Source organism: Lithobates pipiens, unplaced genomic scaffold (assembly GCF_037356315.1).
Source record: "Lithobates pipiens isolate NorthernLeopardFrog02 unplaced genomic scaffold, aLitPip1_a1.2 Scaffold_8, whole genome shotgun sequence".
NCBI classification, from domain to species: domain Eukaryota; kingdom Metazoa; phylum Chordata; class Amphibia; order Anura; family Ranidae; genus Lithobates; species Lithobates pipiens.
The window spans coordinates 225396561-225419026 of record NW_027507903.1 but is presented as its reverse complement, the minus strand read 5'-3'; the positions used below and the strand labels follow the sequence as shown (position 1 = coordinate 225419026).

At 46.8% G+C, this 22466-nt stretch overlaps 1 protein-coding gene and 1 long non-coding RNA gene across 2 annotated transcripts in view; one reads left to right on the top strand and one right to left on the bottom strand.

Moving 5' to 3' along the window:
• Window positions 1–2047, bottom strand: part of ARID2 (AT-rich interaction domain 2) — a 157952-nt gene extending 155905 nt beyond the window's left edge. The window contains exon 1 of the mRNA XM_077472945.1: window positions 1314–2047. Within this exon, the coding sequence (XP_077329071.1) occupies window positions 1314–1399 (86 nt within the window). The 5' untranslated portion in view covers window positions 1400–2047. The remainder of the gene's footprint in view (window positions 1–1313) is intronic.
• An 87-nt stretch (window positions 2048–2134) lies between these two features.
• LOC143963336 (uncharacterized) lies at window positions 2135–21641 on the top strand. Its single transcript, XR_013270944.1, has 3 exons — window positions 2135–2356; window positions 9148–9249; window positions 21433–21641. It is a non-coding gene; the product is annotated as an uncharacterized LOC143963336 (long non-coding RNA).
• The last annotated feature ends 825 nt before the right edge of the window (window positions 21642–22466 follow it).

Sequence of the window (22466 nt, the reverse complement as noted above, 5' to 3'; positions counted from 1 at the left end):
ATGAGCTTGTATGCTCGCATACTAGCTCATTATGAAATACCTTAGAACGAAGCCCCCACACTGTCTCCCATTCACCGCTGAGAGCTGACATTTTGCCTCTGCAAGTCTTCTTGGTTCATGGCTCTGGCACTGTGAGTGGCCGGAGCCGAGAGTGACGTCACTCTCGCGCATGTGTGCGGGAGCACTCTGGTCCGGCACCTTCACTGTGCATGCGCCGCTGACGTCAGCCACTGCATGCAAGCTGAATACCTCCTAAACCATACAGGTTTAGGAGATATTCATTTTACCTACAGCTAAGCCTTATTATAGGCTTACTTGTAGGTAAAAATGTGCTAACGCGGTATACAACCGCTTTAGGACCCCTTTCACACTGAGGCAGTTTTCAGGCATTTTAACTCTAAAAATAGCGCCTCTCATGCCTCCCCAGCGCGAAAGCCCGAGTGCTTTCACACTAGGGCAGTGTGGTTGCGGGATGGGAAGAAAGTCGTGCAAGCAGAATCTTTGGGGCGGTGTGGGAGTGCTGTCGGGCCTTGCAGAGCCAAGCGTGCTCACGTGTACCCAGGAGATCGAGGCATGAATTTCAAGGTACGCGCCTGGAGAGCAAGGGAAAGAAGCCTGCGCGAGGCTTGTTCATGAGCTCTGCGGCGGGAAACAATAGGAAGAAGCGCTCCTACAACACCCCTGCCCATTGAAATGAATGGGCAGTGCTTATAAGTGCCTGAAAAACGCTGCAACACGGGCGTTTATAGCCCTTTCTTTGGCCACTAGCGGATGGTTAAAAAGTGCCCTGCTAGCAGCGCTTTACCGCTAATGGACCCGTCGCCCCAGTGTGAAAAGGGTCCAAGTTTCAATTTGTAAGCAATCAGGCAGGCCCTTGCACTACAAGTTTTTTGGTGAATCTAAAGAAAATCAGACAACAAAAGTTGTACGGGGTCTAAATCTCTCCCTCCGAGTCCCGTATAAAACTCGGATGACCCCGCCGTGGGAAGAGAAGCTCCAACTTTGCGGTATTGATGGACTAGACACCTGTAGAAGTTTGGGACTGCTGAGAGTCCTGGTACAGCATGTGCACAGTGTGCATGGCCCCTTCCCACAATGCATCTAGGCCAACAGTAAATAAAGATTGGAGGGAAGTGGTGGCCCCTGTGTGTAGATAGGATGGATGTGCCATCAGGAGCCAGCACTGACATCTCAGGAGAATGTGGAGGGAAATAGGCCTGGCGGGGATTTGGGGGGTGTGTAGGATTCCCCCCCCCATAACAATAATATGATGATTTCCCCTCCTCCCCCCCGGTGTATGTCCCGGCTCTCACCCTCTGCTCTCATGGAACTGCCGCAGCTCATCCAGGAAAGCCAGCCCCTTCCTCCGGTGCACGGGTTGGGATTTCGATGTGGACATGGTAGGGGTGGCCCCGGGTGTCCTCAGATAACCGGCTCTAGGGATGCGGATGGAGCAGGCAGGGCGATAGACTCTCACACAGTGACCGTTAATAGGGGGCCCGGGGGAGGTGGCGGTGGCCCCCCGCTCCTTCTTCCTCCTCCTCGGCTGCCTCTCAGGAGAGGACGGAGCCAGCGGCCGGCCCGAGCCCGCTCATGGACCGTACAGGAGAGCCGGGCTAGGAGGGGGCCACACACGGCAAAAGTTCAGGCCGAGGAGACACCGCGGCCACCAGTAAGCAGCGTTACCGAGCGGCGGCGGCCTCCTCGCCGTCCGCCCCCCTCTCCTCCTCCCGCTTCAGCACAGGCGCCCGGCGGATGGTCGCCTCACACGGAGCATGTTGTGCTTGTACTGCCGGGCCGCTGCGGGCTCCCACCGCTCTCCCTCCCCCCCTTTGTGTGAGCGCCTTATACCGGCCGTTGGCCCCCGTGTATGTGTGAGCTGCTCTCCGCCGCCTCCGTCCGCTCTCTCCCCGGCGCTCTCTTCTCACATGTACCCGGCGTACGGGCGGCTAAGCGGCCGCGGAATCGAGCGGCTCCTCACTCTGCCTCAGACAAAAAGATCTCAGGCCGCGGCGGCCACTGCTGCTCCTGCTGCTGGTGGTGGTTGGTGAGGGGGGCAGAAAGCGCAGAACAGCGACCCCTTAGCGTCGGCCGCAGGTACTGCACGCCGGGCCTTGCACAGAGCCTCGCGCGCGCTCACGAGCACCCGGGAGAGCGAGGGAGTGCGTTGCGTGGCGCGCGCCTGGAGAGGAGCCCGCGCGAGAGGCTTGTGCGCGAGCTCTGCGGTGCGCGCGCGGCGGGGAACAATAGGAAGGAGAAGCAGAAGAGCTTAGGGGAGGTGTGCAATTTGACGACGGCGGAGGCAGGCGGAGAAAACAACACACTACCGACCGTTGGGACGGCTTAAGGAACTGTGGTAAAACTATGGGACAGAAGAAAAAAACCTGTACACAGAGAGCTATGTGTAGATTAACATTGCTGATGGGCTCTCTCACGCCTCTATACTCTGAGGCAGGGACCTGGACTGAGCACATGGCCCCAGCTCTGTGTCTCTCCCCTGGAGAATGGTGCTATTCAAATACTAATACTGCTTCTCAAAAGGATCAATTCACCTTTTCCACAGCCTATTGCAATCCATGGGCCTCAGTAAATATTAACTGCCTGCCTACCAAGGCAAATAATTTTTTTTTTCACATACAGGATAAAATCTGCATTCATTTTTATTTTTTTGCAAAACAATTGCTTGGGAACCCGCACATAATATATATTTTCTCAAAGCTGAAACCCCGAAAAATAAAATGGTGGCTGTTGCAGTTTTTTATGTCACACAATCTATACACAGCTGTTTATTAATTGCAAATTTTAAGAAAAAATACACTTAAAGGGGTTGTAAACCCTCGTGTTTTTTCACCTTAATTCATTTTGGCAGTCACCGCACCCCGTTCCCCCCTTTTTACTTACCTGAGCCCCTTCATCTTGGCGGGGACACGCAGTCCCACTCTCCACGGGGTCCCGGCTCTTGATTGGATAGATTGATAGCAGCGTAGCCATTGGCTCCCGCAAATCCAGTGACGCAGGGGCAGGGCCGAGTCCGGCATTTGTGTCCTTTTCGCTAAGATCAAGTGTAGTATCTGTTCTTATCAGTTACCAGGAGGTGGCGCTTGCTTCCGTCCCTGTTCTACAGCGAGGTGGAGCAGGGGTGGTGGTTGCAATGCAAAACCTGCTGGTGTAAAGGTGACCTGGAGCGATTCGTAGCCGAAAGCCTTCTGATGGGGATAGAGAACCACTGGTCGGCGCCAGGGGAGGGGACCCTGGCCTTCTGGCTTGGATTGTGGCAGCTTTAGCTCCGGTCAGTTTTTCGGGAGGGAACGTTTGTTCCCCTTTCTCCCACTGGGGGAACGGCCTGTACTTCCCGAATGTAATTAGGTAGGAGTGATGGGAGCGAGGGTGAGGCCTGATGGCAAAGGGCTCTCACTAAGCTCCTGGATCTTCATGCCTTTCTGGCTGGGGTGGGGGCTGCTGTGGTCTGGGCTCGGGGATGCTTCTGTTGAAAAGCCTATGGTGATGTGCCCCTGAAGTGGCAGTTCAGGGGTGCCTTATACTCACTGTGTCCTGCACTTTGATATCTGGCACCTTGGTCACGTCACTATATAACATGCTTTTTTATACCTGCCTCTAGGGCCCGGCCTTTTGGCTAGGACCAGAGGAATTTATGATTCCTGGCCGGAGGGCCTGGGCATTGTATTGTACAATGGCCACCTTTTCACTCTCCTCTTCACTATCCCTTTCCTCACTTTTTATTTATTTTATATGTGTGGTTTGTCACGTTTTGTGTTGTCACTTTCACATTTGATGAGTAGGGTGTCGGTCCTCGGACCTATCCTGAAAGTCTTGTGGGAGGGTGGACATAGGCCTTCTGGCTTGGTTTACCCTCTCTTTGGGGAGTCTTCCTTCGGGGGAGCCCCTACCCTAGTACCTGGGTGGGTCTGTTTCGGCAGACCTTCCAGAGAAAGGCGGTCGTTCGGCTGGATGGGCCATGAATCTGGTACCTCAATCCCCGCCTGGAGCCTACCCCCCCAGGGGGGATCAGGGTAAGGTCCTTCCTTGTGGAGGACAGCAGACACCCGTGAACGTTTTTGTGTGTCACTCTTGATGTGTGTCCACTTTTTTTGCCACCGGGTGGAAGTTTTTTGGGTGTGTTTTGCACGCCATAGGCTTTTTCAATCGAAATTTTTTTTGTGTCTATGGACACAAATACTGGACTCGGGAGCGCGCCCACAAGCTAACCCCCTCGGGAGAGCGCTTCTCCTAGGTCAGTGATGGTGAACCTTGGCACCCCAGATGTTTTGGAACTACATTTCCCATGATGCTCCACTACACTGCAGAGTGCCAGAGCATCATGGGAAATTTTGTTCGAAAACATCTGGGGTGTCAAGGTTCGCCATCACTGTCCTAGGGGGTTATCTGATGCTGGGAGGAGCTGCCGGGGGACCCCAGAAAAAGATTTTCGGGGCCACTTTGAGCTGCACAGTGCAGGTAGTTATGACGTTTGCTATTTAAAAAAAAAAAAACAATCCTTAAGGGCTGATTCACATCTATGCATTTTTAGTGCTTTTTGCATTTTGCAGATTTGCACTACAATCCATTTAACATGGTTTCCTATGGAACAAATTCTGTAGTGCAAATCTGCAAAAAGCACTAAAACAGCATTGGTGTGAATCCAGCCTTGCAATCACTTTAGCTCAATTTTTGTGTGCAAAAACACTATGTAAGGCTGGATTCACACCTATGCATTTTTAATGCATTTTGCAGTTTTGCACTACAGAACATGTTCCATAGGAAACCATGTTGAATGGAATGCAGTGCAAATCTGCAAAATGCTAAAAGCACTAAAACTGCATCAGTGTGAATCCAGCCTAATACCAATTTTTCAGTAAAATATAACAAATGATGCTGCGTTTAGTAAATAGATACTAAAAATGTCAAGATGTAAGACTGGATTCACACCTATGCATTTTTAGTGCTTTTTTTGCAGATTTGCACTACAGAACATGTTCCACAGGAAACCATGTTAAATGGACTGCAGTGCAAATCTGCAAAATGCACTAAAACTGCATAGGTAAAAATCAAGCCTAACCTGCTGCCTACCACTTAAAAGTGTTGTATGCCTGTATACACTGTAAGTACACAATGGGGTTTATTTACTAAAGCTAGAAAGTAAAAAATCAGGCTCACTTCTGCATAGAAACCAATGCGCTTCCAGGTTTTATTACCAAAGCTTAATTGAACAAGCTGGGGTTAGAAGCTTATTGCTTTCTATGCAGAAGAGAGCCTGATTTTTCACTTTCCAGCTTTAGTAAATAAACCCCATTGTGTACTTAAAAGTGGGGTATGCCTGTATACTATGAGCGGGCAGCATGCACAATTATGTACACGACAGCCTTCTTCTGGGTTTCAGGGGGGCATGCATGCACGTGACCAATGCTGTGATTGGACACAGCACGAGTTTGGCAGCAGATCTCAGCCAATGATTTTGGATGAAACCTGCTGATTGTCTGTGTCCAATTACACACAGAGTTCTATGTTTACAAAAACAGAAGAAGAAAAACTCAAAAAAATGTCAATTGGGTACAGTGTTGCATGATAACCCTATTGCCTATTGTATCCCTAGATTTCATAGAGATATTCTTTAGAAATCCATCTAGCAGTGGTGTGAAAAATGTATATGACAGATTTTTGTCTGTAAGGCGTATCTAAATCTGTCACAAGCATCTCCTGCATAGTGGTGGAGTTTAACAGGCAGAGACGCTATTCTGAGAAGTTGGGAAAATGATGGAAAGCATCAGACATCAGTTCCAGAGGAACTTGGCCCTCTTTCACACCGGAGAGTTGTGTAGCTTGAAGCTCTGGAACACTCAAATACCAAAATCTCATGCTTTTCTTTATGCCTGTTCACATATGGGTGCTCAGGCACCTGTTGTCTGAACCTCAAAAAAGGCATTTTAGCTGCTTTTGAAGCAGAATGGTGCATTTTTGTTCCCATACACTCCAGTGGGAACGTCCAAAAATGAGGGGTTTTCAAGCCAAAACAACCATCTCTTCATCCTAGTAACTAGTTTTCTGTTGGCTAAAATGAAAACTCTCCAGCCAAATTATGCCTGATAAAAACATACAGAAAAATTGCACGTAAAAACCCTGACCTAGGTCCTGTGCACACTGGGCGTTTAGCCCAGATGCATGGGGCCTTGGATTTTAGTGGAGGCCGGGCTGGCAGCCTTAGGCCTTAGGGGGCAAGTCCAGTCAAGTGGCCCATTGAACCACCGAATCAGTTCACCATCCATGCCCACCTGTTTTTTTAAGGGATATTGATGTTATGAAGCAAGAGAAATATGATACAATGTGGTAACATAAATTAATGTTAATAGCAACAAGGGAGGTTTCATAAAAATAATGCATCGGTGCAGTCTCATCAGTGTCCATCAATGCAGTCTGATCAATGCAGCCTACCAGCTCAGCCTGATCAGTGCCAACCCATGCCACCTCATCAGTGCAGCCTCATTAGTGCCCATCAATGCAACCTCATCAGTGCCCACACCCTCCTGGGGGGGTGATGCTCCTGGTCCTAGGGTCAAGTTGTTACAGCCAGCTTATAGCCCGAGCCAGTCACATGTGTCCTGCCTCCCCTGTGCACCCTACTTCTGCCAGCCTCCAAGACTCTGGGAGTTGTAGTTTCCTCTGCGCTGCTCTCAGTTCTCCCCCCCCCCCTCTTTCATTCTGCACAATTCCCCCCAGTCTGCCCAATCCCTCCTACACCCAGTCTGAACCCCCCCCCCCAGTCTGCACAATCCCCTAGTCTGCACAATCCCCCCTCTGTTTACACAAACCCCTCTTCTCCTAGTCTACACAATCCCAACTCTCCCTAGTCTGCATAATCCCCCCCCCCCCCCAGTTTGCACAACCCCACCACCATCACAGTCTCACCCCCCCTCCCCCCCGGTTTGCACAGGGGGAGAAAGAAATGAGAATGAAAAGAAGAAGCAAAGCAAAAGGAGGTCAGGGGAGAGAGGGGGGTTGTGCAGGGTGCAGATAGCTCATGCACCAATAAAGCTTCCCCCCTCAGGCTGGTCTCCATAGGTAGGCTGAGCGCAGTGTAGGCATTGCATGCAGGGGGCTGGAGTCTGGGTGGGGTTTGGGTAGAAACAAATGGGAGGAGGAGTGTCGGATTGGACAGGCGGCCAAGTGAGGGAGGAGCTAGGAAGACAGTGGCAATGGGACAGACAACAAGCAGATACAGCCCAGCTCCTGGGAAAGCTGGCTTCCACTGCATCTACTGTATTAGCACTGACAGGAAAAGTGTCAGTGATTGCCTCAGCAAAAAATAAAAAAAATAGTTCCATGACTGCTGCAACAGAAGTGGGGTGGGTGGCCGTTTTACTGGCCATCAGAGCGGCCCGGGGGGCTAATGCAACCCTGCCCCCTCGGCCCAGTCTGCCCCGGTGGAGGGCACAGGTGCACAGTCCAGCCCCACTGTCGGTTGCCCGTCAAACTTTATTAGAGATGGACAGCTGCTGCAGCAGGACTGTGCACTCAGCGGTACATCTGTTTAGAGCAGTATGCAGCCAGGGACAAAAGCCCAGAACACAGACTTCTTGTGTTCTGGATATTCATTCCTGTGTGCATATTACCCTAAACACTGACTCTGCTGGTACAGTGTCTAGCTACAGCAGCTAATGGTTGTGGGACTGGACTGCGCACCTGTACCCTCTTCCCACAGCTAAGACTCCTGTGCCTTAGAATGAAGAACCCAGTGTAAAGACTCAGCCACAGAGATGACCAGATCTGTGTGACTACACTCAGAAAACTGGGACCAGACTGTATATGCTTTAAAGTGGTGTTGCACTGAAGAAAAAAAAAATTCATCAAAATTCCGAAAATAAAATTTGATTTTTTTTTTTAACTCACCTCTAAATGCCTGTTGCTAGGGGGCTCTTCGTAGTCTGTTTTCTTCAGTGCCTGGGCTCCTGATGTCACTTCCCTTCGGTGCAGGAAGGGCTCAGCTCTGCCCCCCCCCCCTCCTTTCAATCATCTGGGACACGTGACAGGTTCCAGATGACTGCACGGCCAATCACGGTGCGCGGCGCTGCTTGTGCATGCGCAGTGGGTGCCCGGCTGTGAAGCCACAGCAGGGTGCCCACAGTTAGAATGCCGGCGCCAATGAGCGGAGGGGGGAACGAGCGGGGCTTCGTTCCCCCACATAGCTAGACCCTGGGACAGGTAAGTGTCCGATTATTAAAAGTCAGCAGCTGCTGTATTTGTAGCTGCTGACTTTTAATTTTTTTTTTTTTTTAAGAGGAACTCCTCTTTAAGTGAGATTTTATTTACAGTGAAACAAAATTCATCCAGACACTAACACACAGCAAAAATAAAAAATAATGCAAACAAAAAACCCCAGTGACAGAACACCTGACTAATAAACAGCTAACTATATAAAATGAATACAACATGGGGAGCAGAGAGAAGCAGGGAAAACGAGAGGTACAGGGAGCAGTTGGGAAAGCAGAACTAAAACTGGGGTTACAAACAAAAGAGAGCAGGTACAAGGCAGCAAGATACAAGTTATAGGGCAGGAGCAATATCAGGATTACTGGCAACAAGGTCTGGCAGCAGCAAAACAAGGTCTGGCTGAAGCAAGAGGCACTAAAATAGGAGGGTCTAAATATCTTCCCAGCAGTCAACATCAGGTGAAGGCTGATTACTGAGGGCTGCTGGAAGACCCCTGCTGGTTGACACTGGAATTACAACCCTCCGCCCAGAGAACCACAGTGCTCTTAGCAGGCAATCCGGGACCTGACATCCAGTTTGCATAAGGCCTCAGGTGTAAATGCAGCCACAGATGTGACACAATGATTACAGGAGAGACACAATTAACAATTTACTCCAAAATGGAAGGGATCATATTTACCTCCACTTTCCTGAGGTGAGGTTTCTTTTTAAACCGAACTTGTAGCAACAATAGCACTATCATGTGATTGGGTACTAATGTTGAAAATATGACAGGGTTTTCCCAAAATTAGCACAAAGCTTTTGACTACAGATATGCAAATAGAAATGCGTTGCAATTGTTTTACTGAATCCCCCCCCCCCCTCCCCCCCGTGTCTTCTACCACAATATTTTTGGCCTATAATGTGTCCCTCTTTCTTACCCAGGGCAGCTGTTAGAAATCATGGGGCCCTGTACAGCCTACCTGACGGGGCCCCCTTCAACCACCCTCGACCCCATCCCTGATCCCGGCTTGAAACAAAATGCAGGTTTGTTGCCATTTACATATGCGTGTGGAGCCAATGCATACTTTTGCAATTAATAAGCACGAAGGGGGGGGCAGTTTAAAATTATTTAAAATTGTATTTTAGTAAAAATAAAAAATAAAAAATCTTACACTACATTTTTACATTACTTGTGATAGCAAGGGCCATGACAGGTCCTCTTTATGGAGAGATATGAGGTCTTTTAGACCCCATATCTGTCCTCTGGCCTCCAAAGCATCTGATCAAACTAAGATCAGTTTGATTAGATGCTTGTTCAAGCCAGTGATGGCTTCTTTACATAACCGGCAGTGACAACATCCTTGTCACTTCCGGTTTCTGACATCACACAGTGGGAAGAACAATATCCATCCCTCTCACTGTGTCCCTGGAACCGGATGCTACTGGTCACATCTTAACCGCTTCCCACCCGCCCTATGGCCGAATGACGGCCTTAGAGCGGGCGGCTTCCTTCGCCTGGCCGTCCCTGGACGGCCTGGTGTTTACTTCCGCAATGCGCGCCGCCGGGGGCGCGCATCGCGGAAGTATTGTATTTGCCGTGTCTCCCGGAGACAGGCGAATACAGATCGCCGTGAACGGCCAATCAAAGCGGCCGTTCACAGCGCGATCGCACCTGCCAATGGGAGATGATCTCATATGTAAACAGTGAATTGTGGGAAAAAGATGACAACATCAAAAACCTCACCATGCATCTTAGTAAATACCTTGGAATGTCTACTTTCCAAAAAGGGGTCATTTGGGGGGTATTTGTACTTTCCTGACTTGTTCGGGTCACAAGAAGTGAGATAGGTCACCAGTACATCAGATGTGATCAATTTTGTGTGATTCGCACCACAGCTTGTAGACTCGCTAACTTTCACAAAGACCAAATAATATCCACTAATTTGGGTTATTTTTACCAAAGATATGTAGCAGTATAAATTGTGGCCAAAATTTATGAAAAAAAAAATTATAATTTGCAAAATTTTATCACAGAAACAAAGAAATATGCGTTTTTTTTCAAAATTTTCGGTCTTTTTTCATTTATAGCGCAAAAAATAAAAACCCCAGAGGTGATCAAATACCACCAAAAGAAAGCTCTATTTGTGGGAAAAAAAGGACACAAAATTCATTTGGGTACAGTGTTGCATGACTGAGTAATTGTCATTCCAAGTGTGAGAGCACCGAAAGCTGAAAATTGGTCTGGGCAGGAAGGGTGTTTAAGTGCCCAGTAAGCAAGTGGTTAAAAGCAGTAAAGGTGGTGATGGGACCCCCTTCCACTGCCTGTAAAAGTAATCCAGTGTCTTCTAAGCCATTAGGATTACTTTACTTTGTGCAGAATTGCTGGGACTAAAAAAATGATATCTTGATCATTGCTGTAGTGATGATCAAGATATCATCCGTCTATCCCAGCGATTTACTGGTACGTTGCTGGATGGGAAGCAGTTAAAGGGGATTGGTTTGGGGAGCCGTAAAAATGTAGCTCTGCTGCATGTTTACTGCTCCCCCAAATGAAGTGTAAGGGTCGGTTCACACTAGGACAACTTGTAGCGTCCCGTTCTGTACAATGGAACCGTTCTATTTGGAGTGACACAAGTCGCTCCGACTTAGAAAAAGGTTCCTGAATGACTTTGGGGGTGACTTGCATTGACTTCTATACAGAAGTCATTTTGCAAGTCGCTGCAGCGGTCGCGTCTGGGTCGCCTGAGGCAATAGCGCTGTAAGTCGAGCTGCCTCAGTGTGAAACGACCCTCAAGTAGCATCTCGTTGTTTCTTATGATCATCAGCATTACAATTATCACAGGTAACACAATAAGCAGGTGCTCTGTCATGGCTCTATCATTGCTCTAGGTCACATTGCTTTTGGGAGTTAACTTATGGCTGTACTGTATGTAACAGACTGTAACAAAGCACAGCCATAATACAGTCAGCACCCAAAAGCAATGTGACCTAGAGCAATGATAGAACCATGACAGAGCACCTGCTTATTCTGCTACCTGTTGTAATTGTAATGCTGATAACCTACTGAGCTGTGAGATACATGATAGGACACAGTGAGTATTCTAACCTCTATTCCCCACTCACTGTGTCCAGTGCAGCCAACGCTGTCCTCCTCCTCTCCCCTGTCAGCCGATCAACTTCTATATAACTCATGAGGAATGCAGCCGGGAGACGAACGGAGAATCACTGTATCACTCCGCCAGCCGGGACTAATAAAATAGTGGGGCGGCATGATGTACATGTGCCCGAAAATAAAGAAATAGTCCCTCTGCTGCGCCTGCACTCCCCTCCTGGAAAATTATTTAACCCCCCCTATGTAAGCAAGTAGGAGCGGGAGGGGAATTTAGGAAACTTTTTTTTTTTTTTTTAAATGCAGTAACAAACTGTAAGATGCCCGGGCCCCACTGTGTAGCTGATGGGGGCGGGCCCCGTACAATGGGGCTGGTTGTACTGCCCTATCAGCGGCCCTGTTCTTACCCTTGAATAGTGGGAAATGTGCAAGCTTGCCATCAGTAAAGTTGGAATCTGCACATCTTGTTTCTGGTCAGCAACTCAAACTATTAAAACATATGGCTCAACATAATAACCAACAGACAATCAGATTTTTTTTTAAGGGAAAGTTTAAAGTAGTTCTAAGGGCAAACATTTTTTTTATTTTTTTTAAATCTTTTTTTTATTGAGTTTTCATAGGAATACAAATTGCCCACGCAGGGGCCATCCTCCAAATGCAGCAACCGGCCACATAAGGACACATTCTCATAACATACAATCTGTTCCCGATGCAGCAACAGGCCGCAGCAGGGGAACTTAAAACAACCACAACCTTAACTAGCTATACCCCAATGTGGGGAGAGGGTATTGCAGGAGGTATTCATGCTACATGGTATATAGACAGGACAGAATATCATAGTAACATTTGGGTCAACCTATCGTCCCACTATGACCTTAATGAGGAATTATGGAGTAAACACTACATCAGTTGCCGTAGTGTCATCATCCAACCAGCAGGTCCACACCTTCTCAAATTTTTGCTGGCAACCCCTGTTCGAGTAGGTGGCCTTATAGAGGGGTAAACTAGCATTCACCAGGTTTTTCCAGAATTTGATAGAAGGGGGAGACGATTGCTTCCAGGTCATGGTGATGGCCTTTCGTGCATAATACAATAACAAGGATATAAGTGTTTTCCTAGCTCTGAGGATCGACATCTGCTCCACCAGCCCCAGCAGGCAATATTTAGGGTCATAAGGGATACTAATCTTAGTGGTCTTGCCTATCACCAGGAGAACAGTTTTTTATTTTAATGCATTCTCTGCATTAAGGTGAAAAAAAAAAAAAGCCTTCCAATGTCTATTCATTCTCCCCTCTCCCTAAACACTTACCTGACACTACTCTCGATCTAGCACTGTGCCCACTGGCAGTCCAGCTCTCCTCTCTTCCGGCATTCAGGGGCTTTACTGAGAACAGCTGGTGCCATTGGCTTCTGTTGCTGTTATTGAAATCCTATGAGGAGGAAGTGGGGGTGTGGCCAAGCTGTGCTGTGTGTGTCTATGAATGCACACAGCCCAGCTCAGGAGCACACCACCACAAGTGCCCCCCAGGGCAGAGAAAGCAGACAGTGCCAGGGAGGAGAACGAAAAGGGCCGTTTTGTGCAAAAGCACTGCACAGATCAGGCAAGGTTAACGTTTATTATTTTAATAAAAAAATTTAGCTTTGCAATCACTTTAAGTATGCAAAAGAAGTGTTTTCACACATTCAGAGTTGTTCAGTAACAGAGCTGTTCTATCAGTGAATTCAAATAATTTTAACCACTTACAGACCGGACCATTTTGCTGGTCAAAGACCAGACCACTTTTTGCGATTCGGTACTGCGTCGCTTTAACTGACAATTGCGCGGTCGTGCGTCGTGGCTCCCAAACAAAATTGACGTCCTTTTTTCCCACAAATAGAGCTTTCTTTTGGTGGTATTTGATCACCCCTGCGGTTTTTATTTTTTGCGCTATAAACAAAAATAGAGCGACAATTTTGAAAAAAACGCATTATTTTTTACTTTTTGTTATAATAAATATCCCCCAAAAATATATAAAAAAATAATTTTTTCCCTCAGTTTAGGCCGATACGTATTCTTCTACATATTTTTGGTAAAAAAAATCGCAATAAGCGATTATTGATTGCTTTGCGCAAAAGTTATAGCGTTTACAAAATAGGGATAGTTTTATGGCATTTTTATTAATAATTTTTTATTATTTATTTTTTTACTAGTAATGGTGGCGATCAGCGATTTTTATTGTGACTGCTACATTGTGGCGGACACATCGGACATTTTTGACACATTTTCGGGACCATTGTCATTTATACAGTAATCACTGCTATATAAATGCAGTGATTCCTGTGTAAATGACACTGGCAGTGAAGGGGTTAACCAGGGGGTGGCAGTGTAGGGGTTAAGTGTTCCTAGGGGTGTGTTACTAACTGTGGGGGGGTTGGGCTTTAATTTAGTGAACACTGATCTCTGCTCCAATCACATGGAGCAGAGATCAGCGTCACTAGTTGCTAGGCAGAATGGAGAAATGCTGTTTACAACGGCATTTCTTCATTTGGCCGATCCGTGAGACGATCGCGGGTATGCCCGCGGCGAGCGGGTCCCGCGACCGGACTCACGGGGGTCCCGACCAGCGCGGGAGCGTGCCGCCGGGCAGGGCGGCAAATTTAAAGGGACGTACAGGTACGCCCATTTGCCTGCCCGTGCCATTCTGCCGACGTTCATCGGCGTGTGCTGGTCGGCAAGTGGTTAAACCATTGATTCTGCTAGAGGCCTGGCAGGGGTTTCATTGTTCAGAGTGGACATCACAAACTGTCCTTCAGAACAAGCCATTCGAGCCCCGGGGGAGTCCCTTGGACACACCGCATCTCCGATCATGTTAAAGAGCCTATGACGTAGTCTCTTTACCATGTGACCAGCTGTGTCCAATCACAGTGTAAATAGGAAGGGCTGGTTAACGACATTCCTCTGCTTGCGCTGACCACACGTTAGGAGAGGAAAGCCGATATGCAGCTTTCTTCAGTGTGGACATCTGCACTGATGAACAGTGCAATGATTATCAGTGCAGCCCCAATAGTGATGTCTGTCAGTGCTGACCACCAGTGATGTCCACTAGTGATGCCAATCAGTGCCCATCAGTGATATCTGTCAGTGCCCATTATTGCCACCTATCAGTGCCCATTATTGCCACCTATCAGTGCTGCATATTAGTGCCTCCTTATCAGTGCACATCAGTGAAGGAGAAAAGTTACTTATTTACAAAATTTTATAAATAAGAAACTAAGAAAAACATAATTTTTTTCAACATTTTCGGTCGCTTTTTTCATTTGTTTAGCAAAAAATAAAAAAACCCAGTGGTGATTAAATACCACCAAAATAAAGCTTTATCTGTCAAAAAAAATGACAAAAATGTTGTTTGGGTACAGTGTTGCATGACCGTGCAATTGTCATTCAGAGTGCGACAGCGCTGGAAGCTGAAAATTAGCCTGGGCAGGAACGGGGTAAAAGTGCCCAGTATTGAAGTGGTTAATACACTTTGTATTATTATTCACAGTGTCATGTATATCATGATTACCAAGTATTCCAAAAGTTTAGGGCATTGATCTATGAAGGTCTATACGAGGCACATACTGTAGAAAACAACTGTTTTTCTATGTGCCATGTGCACATCATAACTCATGTGTCAAGGTGGTTGCGGCGCACTGTATAAAAATGTAGACATGCTGCATTTTTACACCGCACACTTCACTGCGCTGCTTGTCACCACAATCTGCTGTGCTGCAGTGCATAGGATTGAATGAAGTATTGTTTTGTGACACTTTAAACCTACAATAAACAAAATTGCAAGCAGACAGACCTTAAGGCTTGGTTGACACTGGATGCCGATGCGGCTCCCAGCAGGGGTCCTGGTTCACGCTTCAGGTGAATTTTGGGCTGAATTCGGACCTGAAACAGACCAAAAGACGCACAGGACCTGGTGCATATTTGCACTGGAGCTGCCTCAGAGATATGTGAACCAGCTCCATAGAGAGCCGGTCACATTCTCCTGCTATTGCGAATTGGATGTGGAAAATTCAATTCGCAATAGTGTGAACCCAGCCTTAGGCTTGGTTCATACCAATGCAGTTTACTTTTGATCCATTTACGTTGTGCTTTTTTGGTGCATTTTGCATTTTTAAAGCTTTTTTTTCTTGCTAATTTGTTAGGCAGATTCAAAAGGCAATTGTGGCGAATAAGCACTATATGCTTTTTTCCAGCTTCTTCATTCATTATTCATAAAGTCTATTGAACCCAAAATGCACCGTTTTGCACCAAAAAAAGTATAGGTGTGAACTGTGAGCCGAACCTTAGTGCTGAATAAGGATGAGCTCAGGCGTGTTCGCATACTCCATGTGCAGATCCCGCCAGGAAGTCAGCGCAGTGCTGCGCTAATCACAGGCAGTGAGACATTGCCACAATGCGTGGCAGCAGATATCAGGCAATGTCTCACTGCCTGTGATTAGCGCAGCTCTGCGCCGACTTCCTGGCGGGCTCTGCACGTGATGTATGCGGACACGCCTGAGCTCATCCTTATTGCTGAAGAGACATGCAGGGGGAGATTTACTAAAACTGGTGCACACAGAATCTGGTGCAGCTATGTATAGTAAGCAATCAGCTTCTAACTTCAGCTTGTTCAATCAAGCTTTGACAGTAAGGGCTCTTTCACACGGGATGGATCAATGATGATCTGCCCCATGGACATCTGCTTGCTCAGCGGGGATCGCCACTGAGCAGGAAGATGACAGGTCCGTCTCTGCACATTGTGCAGGGACGGACCCGTCAGAGCGCCACTCTCCCCTATGGGAGAGCGCATGAAAACGGACAGCAGAGTCCGTCGTCATCCGATCCGCAGATAGATTGAAAAGTAGGTTTTTCCTCCGTCACACTTTTTCGGATCGGAGCGGGTCAGATGTCAGCGGACATGTCACCGCTGACATCCGACGCTCCATAGAGGTCTGTGGGGCATCCGTTCAGGACCGCCTAAAAAACTGACAGGCGGACCTGAAACGGATCGTTCGTCTGAAAGAGGCCTATGACCCCATTCACATTGGCGTGATTTGACATGTGATTTAACAGGTAAAATCGCTTGTCAAATCGGAGCCTGTTGCCGGCAATAGGTGCTACCCAACCGGTGCAACATAGACTTTGCGGCGCTGCACCGATTTCCAAAAGCAGTTATTGCACTACTTTTGGTGACTTCAGGTGCGATTTCAGTAGACATCTGTGCATGAACCCGCACTCACCCTCGAAGTCGGACTAAAATGCGGCTTAGAAATTGTGCGAGTTCAGATGAACTTGTGCGACTTCATAGCCGTGTTCAGTGTGAACAAGGGGAAAAACCTAGAAGCTGATTGGTTACTATGCACAGCTGTAGCTGATTCTGTGGGCATCATTTTTAGAAAATTTCCCTCCGCTATCTCTCTTTTGCAATAAGCCAAACATACCTGCCTTTTCACAGTCATCTGTAGAATGTACACTGCGCTACGCATGCACAGCTCAACAGAAATTCCTGGCATACTGTGGTGGTGCGGGAGTGAATGACTCCCATGGGCATGAGTGGGAGTCACGTGATCCCCCAGCTGCCCTGCATCTGATAAGAGTCCAAGGATCTAACAGTCGTATTTCTGGAAGGTGGAGGTGAGTATCTGCAGGTGAATAGTGCCTTGCAGGGCAGGACTTAGGGTGGTGGGGGCCCCTGGGCTTGAGTAATTTTCGAGCCCTACCTTCTATATATATTACCGTATTTATCGGCATATAACACGTGCCAGCGTATAACACACCCTCCGTTTAGGAGGGAATTTTAAGGAAAAAACTTACATTTAAATGCTCATCAATGCAGCCTTATCAGTGTCCATCTGCAGCCTTGCCCATCCATCTGCAGCCTTGTCAGTATAGCCTTGTCATTTGCAGCCTTGTCATTGCAGTCTTGAAGTTTAAAAATGGCGCCGCCAAGATACAGATTCCTGTGTATCTCGGGTCTTCTCGCAGTCCCGAGCGGAGCCGAGAGTAGCCGAGTGTGCTCGGCTCACAGTCACGCCCAGTCCCTTTGTTATGTCCATCATAGGGTGGAACTGGGCGTGACTGTGAGCGGAGCTGAGCCGAGTACACTCGGCTATGTATCTCTGCGGGGCCCCCTATTGGGCGGGGCCCATGGGCTTGAGCCCAGTCAAGCCCAATAGTAAGTCCAGCCCTGGTGCCTTGTGTTATAAGAACATAAATTCACACTCATACACTTTTACCCCCTTCCTGACCAGGCCAATTTTTCGCTTTCAGAACTGTCACAATTTGAATGACAGTTGCACGGTCATGAAACACTGTACCCATATGAAATTTTTATAATTTATTTTCACACAAATAGAGCTTTCTTTTTATGGTATTTAACCACGTGCCAACCAGCCGCCGTCTTTATACTGCGGCAGGTCGGCTCGTTCCCGCAAATCGCTGTATGTGTATGTCGGCTCCTTTAAGAGCCATAGCAGGCGCATGCCCACTGCATGGCGGGGGGGACCGATGCGCATGCCCGGCAGCCACGATGTCCGCCAGCCACCCACAATCGCAGGAAAGAGAGCCAGAACAGGGATCTGTCAATGTAAACAGATAGATTCCCGTTCTGATAGGAAGGGAGAGAGAGATCTGCTGTTCATAGTGATTAGGAACAGCGATCTCTCCTCCTCCTGTCAGTCCCACCCCTTCACAGTTAGAAACACCTCCCAGGGAACACATTTAACCGCTTGATTGCCCCTTAGTGTTATCCCCTTCACTGCCAGTGACATTTACACAGTAATCAGTGCATTTTTATAAATTTGATAAAATTAAATGTGGCACTCACTCAATGAGCAATAACATCAAAGAAAAAAATAGAATTATTAATATTGTAAATACATAAATTGACACTGCATCAAATAACTGAACTTTACGCACCATAAGGTGCCATAATAATAAAGTGACAATGCAATACAGTGAGTATAAAAGTGCTAAATCAGAAAGAAGTTCATAGTGCTTGTGTGCAGAAAAATCAATGAATCCAAATCATAAAGATGCTCAATCAGAGAAAAGTTCATAAATTGAAGTCAGTGTTGTGACTGGCACAAGACGTTGGGTAAACTCTGTCCAATGGGAAGTGTGGATCGAGGAATCGGCACTGCCACACATATGGCTGCCTAAATGCCCAAATAGTGGTTGCATCTAACAGAAATATATATATATATATATATATATATATATATATATATATATATATATATATATTCTGTTAGATGCAACCACTATTTGGGCATTTAGGCAGCCATATGTGTAATAGCGTGGGGTGTGCTGGAGGGTCTTTTGATGTTGGCTGCTGGGGGATCTATTGTCACTGGTGGGGGTCTGATTTTGTGTGAGGGTCTGTTGTTGCCGGTGGGGAATCTATTGTTGCTGGGGGTCTTATGTTGCTGGAAGGGATCTAATGTTGAGGGAGAGGTCTATTTTTACTGGATGCTGGAGGATCTATTGATGCTGGCTGCTGGGAGATCTGCTGTTGCTGCTGGGGGGTCTAATGTTGCTTGGGTGGATATTTTGTTACTGGATGTGATATTTTGTTGTGGGTAGTTCACTGTTGCTGCAGGGAATCTATTGTTGTTGGGGTGGAGTCCATTGTTGCTGGGGGAGTCTATTGCTGGGATTCTACTGTTGCTGGCTGCAGGGGATCTATTTTACTGCTTTTCGTTTTATCATCAACATGTTCCATACAAATAATTTAGCACCACAAAATTATATTTGGTTCTGTATTCTCTAAAAGGGGCAGTACTGGTAGGTGGGTAGGGGGTGGAATGAAGGGACGTTGGTCAGAGGTGGGTAGGGGGCAGAGACAAGGGGTGACTCAGATGGGGTGAGTTTCTGCACCTATTCTCCAACAAAAAAGCCCTGTATATATATGACATTTTGCTACAATGTAAAGTAGTGAGTGTACAACTTGTATAACAGTGTAAATTTGCTGCCCCCTCAAAATACCTCAACGCACAGCCATTAACCACTTCAGCTCCGGACCAATAAACACCTTAAGGACCAGAGGTCTTTTTGCAATTTCGCACTGCGCTGCTTTAACTGGTAATTGCGCGGTCATGCAATATTGCACCCAAACGAAATTTGCGTCCTTTTCTTCCCACAAATAGAGCTTTCTTTTGATGGTATTTGATTGCCTCTGCGATTTTTTTTTTTTGCGATATAAATGGAAAAAGAGCGAAAATTTTGAAAAAAGAGATATTTTCTTCTTTTTGTTATAAGAAAAATCGAATAAACTAAATTTTAGTCATACATTGAGGGCAAAATTTATTCAGCCACATGTCTTTAGTAAAAAAAATGTCAATAAGCGTATATTTTTTGGTTTGCGCAAAAGTTATAGCGTCTACAAACTAGAGTACATTTTCTGGAATTTACACAGCTTTTAATTTATGACTGCCGATCTCATTTCTTGAGGTGCTAAAATGGCAGGGCAGTACAAATCCCCCCCAAATGACCCCATTTTGGAAAGTAGACACCCCAAGGAAATTGCTGATGGGTATGTTGAGCCCATTGAATATTTATTTTTTTTGTCCTAAGGGATTGAATAATGACAAAAAAAAAAAATAAAATATTTTTTTACAAAAAGTTGTCACTAAATGATATATTGCTCACACATGCCATGGTTATATGTGAAATGACACCCCAAAATGCATTCTGCTGCTTCTCCCGAGTACGGGGATACCACATGTGTGGGACTTTTTGGGAGTCTAGTCGCGCACGGCACCCCGAAAACCAATCACCACCTTCAGGATTTCTAAGGGTGCAAATTTTTGATTTAACTCCTCACTACCTATCACAGTTTCGAAGGCCATAAAATGCCAAAATAGCACAAAACCCCCCCAAATGACCCCATTTTGGAAAGTAGACACCCCAAGCTATTTACTGAGAGGCATGTTGAGTCCATGGAATATTTTATATTTTGCCAAAAGTTGCGGGAATATTACAAACTTTTTTTTTTTTGCACAAAGTTGTCACTAAATGATATATTGCTCACACATGCTATGGGCAGAAGTCAAATTACACCCCAAAATAAATTCTGCTGCTTTTCCCGAGTACGGGGATACCACATGTGGGGGACTTTTTGGGAGCCTAGTTAACTAGCTACCTAGCGACACTAGCGACACTGATGCAGCGTTCAGAAAAATTATCGCTTAGTGACACTGGCAAAAGGGGGTGAAAGGGTTAACTAGCGGAAATCAGGGGGTTAAAACCATTATTGGGTAGTATATCGGGGTACCTAGCGATATAAAACCTGGCGGTGAACCTAAAAAAATAACTAGCTACCTAGCGACTGTAGCGACACTAATGCAGCGATCAGAAAAACGATCGCTTAGTGACACTGGCAAAAGGGGGTGAAAGGGTTAACTAGCGGCAATCAGGGGGTTAAAAACATTATTGGGTAGTATATCGGGGTACCTAGCGATATAAAAACCTGGCGGTGAACCTAAAAAAATAACTAGCTACCTAGCGACACATGCAGCGATCAGAAAAATGATCGCTTAGTGACACTGGCAAAAGGGGGTGAAAGGGTTAACTAGCGGCAATCAGGGGGTTAAAAACATTATTGGGTAGTATATCGGGGTACCTAGCGCTATAAAAACCTGGCGGTGAACCTAAAAAAATAACTAGCTACCTAGCGACTGTAGCGACACTAATGCAGCGATCAGAAAAACGATCGCTTAGTGACACTGGCAAAAGGGGGTGAAAGGGTTAACTAGCGGCAATCAGGGGGTTAAAAACATTATTGGGAACATATGTTGATGGAATTCATGTTTGCGAAAGCACACATGAAATTGGGTAAATTCTATGCAACTTGGCAACACTGGTTACAAGATTCTAGAGCTCAATTTCACTCTTGATTTTAATATTCTTACTTGAGCCCCTCTGTCAATGTCCTCTTCCGTGCGGGGGGGGGAGGAAATCCATCTGACCCCCATAAGACCTGGGACCGAGCCTTCTGCGGTGTACTTGCTTATAGCATTCAAGAATGTATAGTCTTTTTTTCCTCTTTAATGACATATCCACCTGTTTCTCCGCTAACCTTCCACCTTTCTCTATCCTTTTTTAGGTGCTCTGAGGGGGAGAGAATGGAGGCAGTCTCTCCCCGCCAGTCATTCCCTTCTCGCTGGGATATCCTGCTCTTACGCCTGTCACCTCTTTGTCCCACTCTTTTATTTTTCTTTCTTTATAATTTGCTGTGTAGAATTACTCTTATGTTAACCTTCTTGGCATTGACAAAGCATTATTTGCCTTGACTCTTATGTGATTTGAGTTGTACATGCAATTTTATGTTCAATAAAATTTTGAAACTTAAAAAAAAAAAAAAAAACATTATTGGGTAGTATATCGGGGTACCTAGCGATATAAAAACCTGGCGGTGAACCTAAAAAAATAACTAGCTACCTAGCGACACTAGCGACACATGCAGCGATCAGAAAAATGATCGCTTAGTGACACTGGCAAAAGGGGGTGAAAGGGTTAACTCTAGGGGCAATCAGGGGGTTAAATCTTTATTGGGGGGTGATAGGGGGCTACCCTGGACCTAACACTAACTGTCCTGACAGTTTTTACTGTCACAACTGACACTGAATGCATTGATCAGTAAAGAAATGATCAATGCAATCAGTGACACTGTGACTGGGGGGGGAGGGGGGGCGGGGGGGGGATCGGGGGGCGATCGGGGGGGGGATCGGGGGGGGTTTGTGTGCCTGTGTGTACCTACATGTCAGTGTAGTGTTCGTGCAGACTTACTTTTACTCTTCTCCTCGTAGTCCGGTCAAAAAGACCGCCCCGAGGAGAATGACATCACTTCCTCCTTCCTGTGTAAACAATACACAGGGGAGGAAGCTTCTCATTGGCCAGGAGCGATCCAGAGGGGGTGGCCGAAAACGAACGGCCATCCCCTCATCACGGAGCGCTCCTGGACCGAATCAGACCGCCGTAACCAGCGGGAGGGGGTCCGATCGGACCCCCCACCCGCTGGAAGGCAATCACGTAGATGTACGTGATTATGCCTGCCTGTGCCATTGTGCTGACGTACAATGGCAATACGGCGGTCCTCAAGTGGTTAATGTCTAAACCACTGGCAACAAAAGTGAGAAC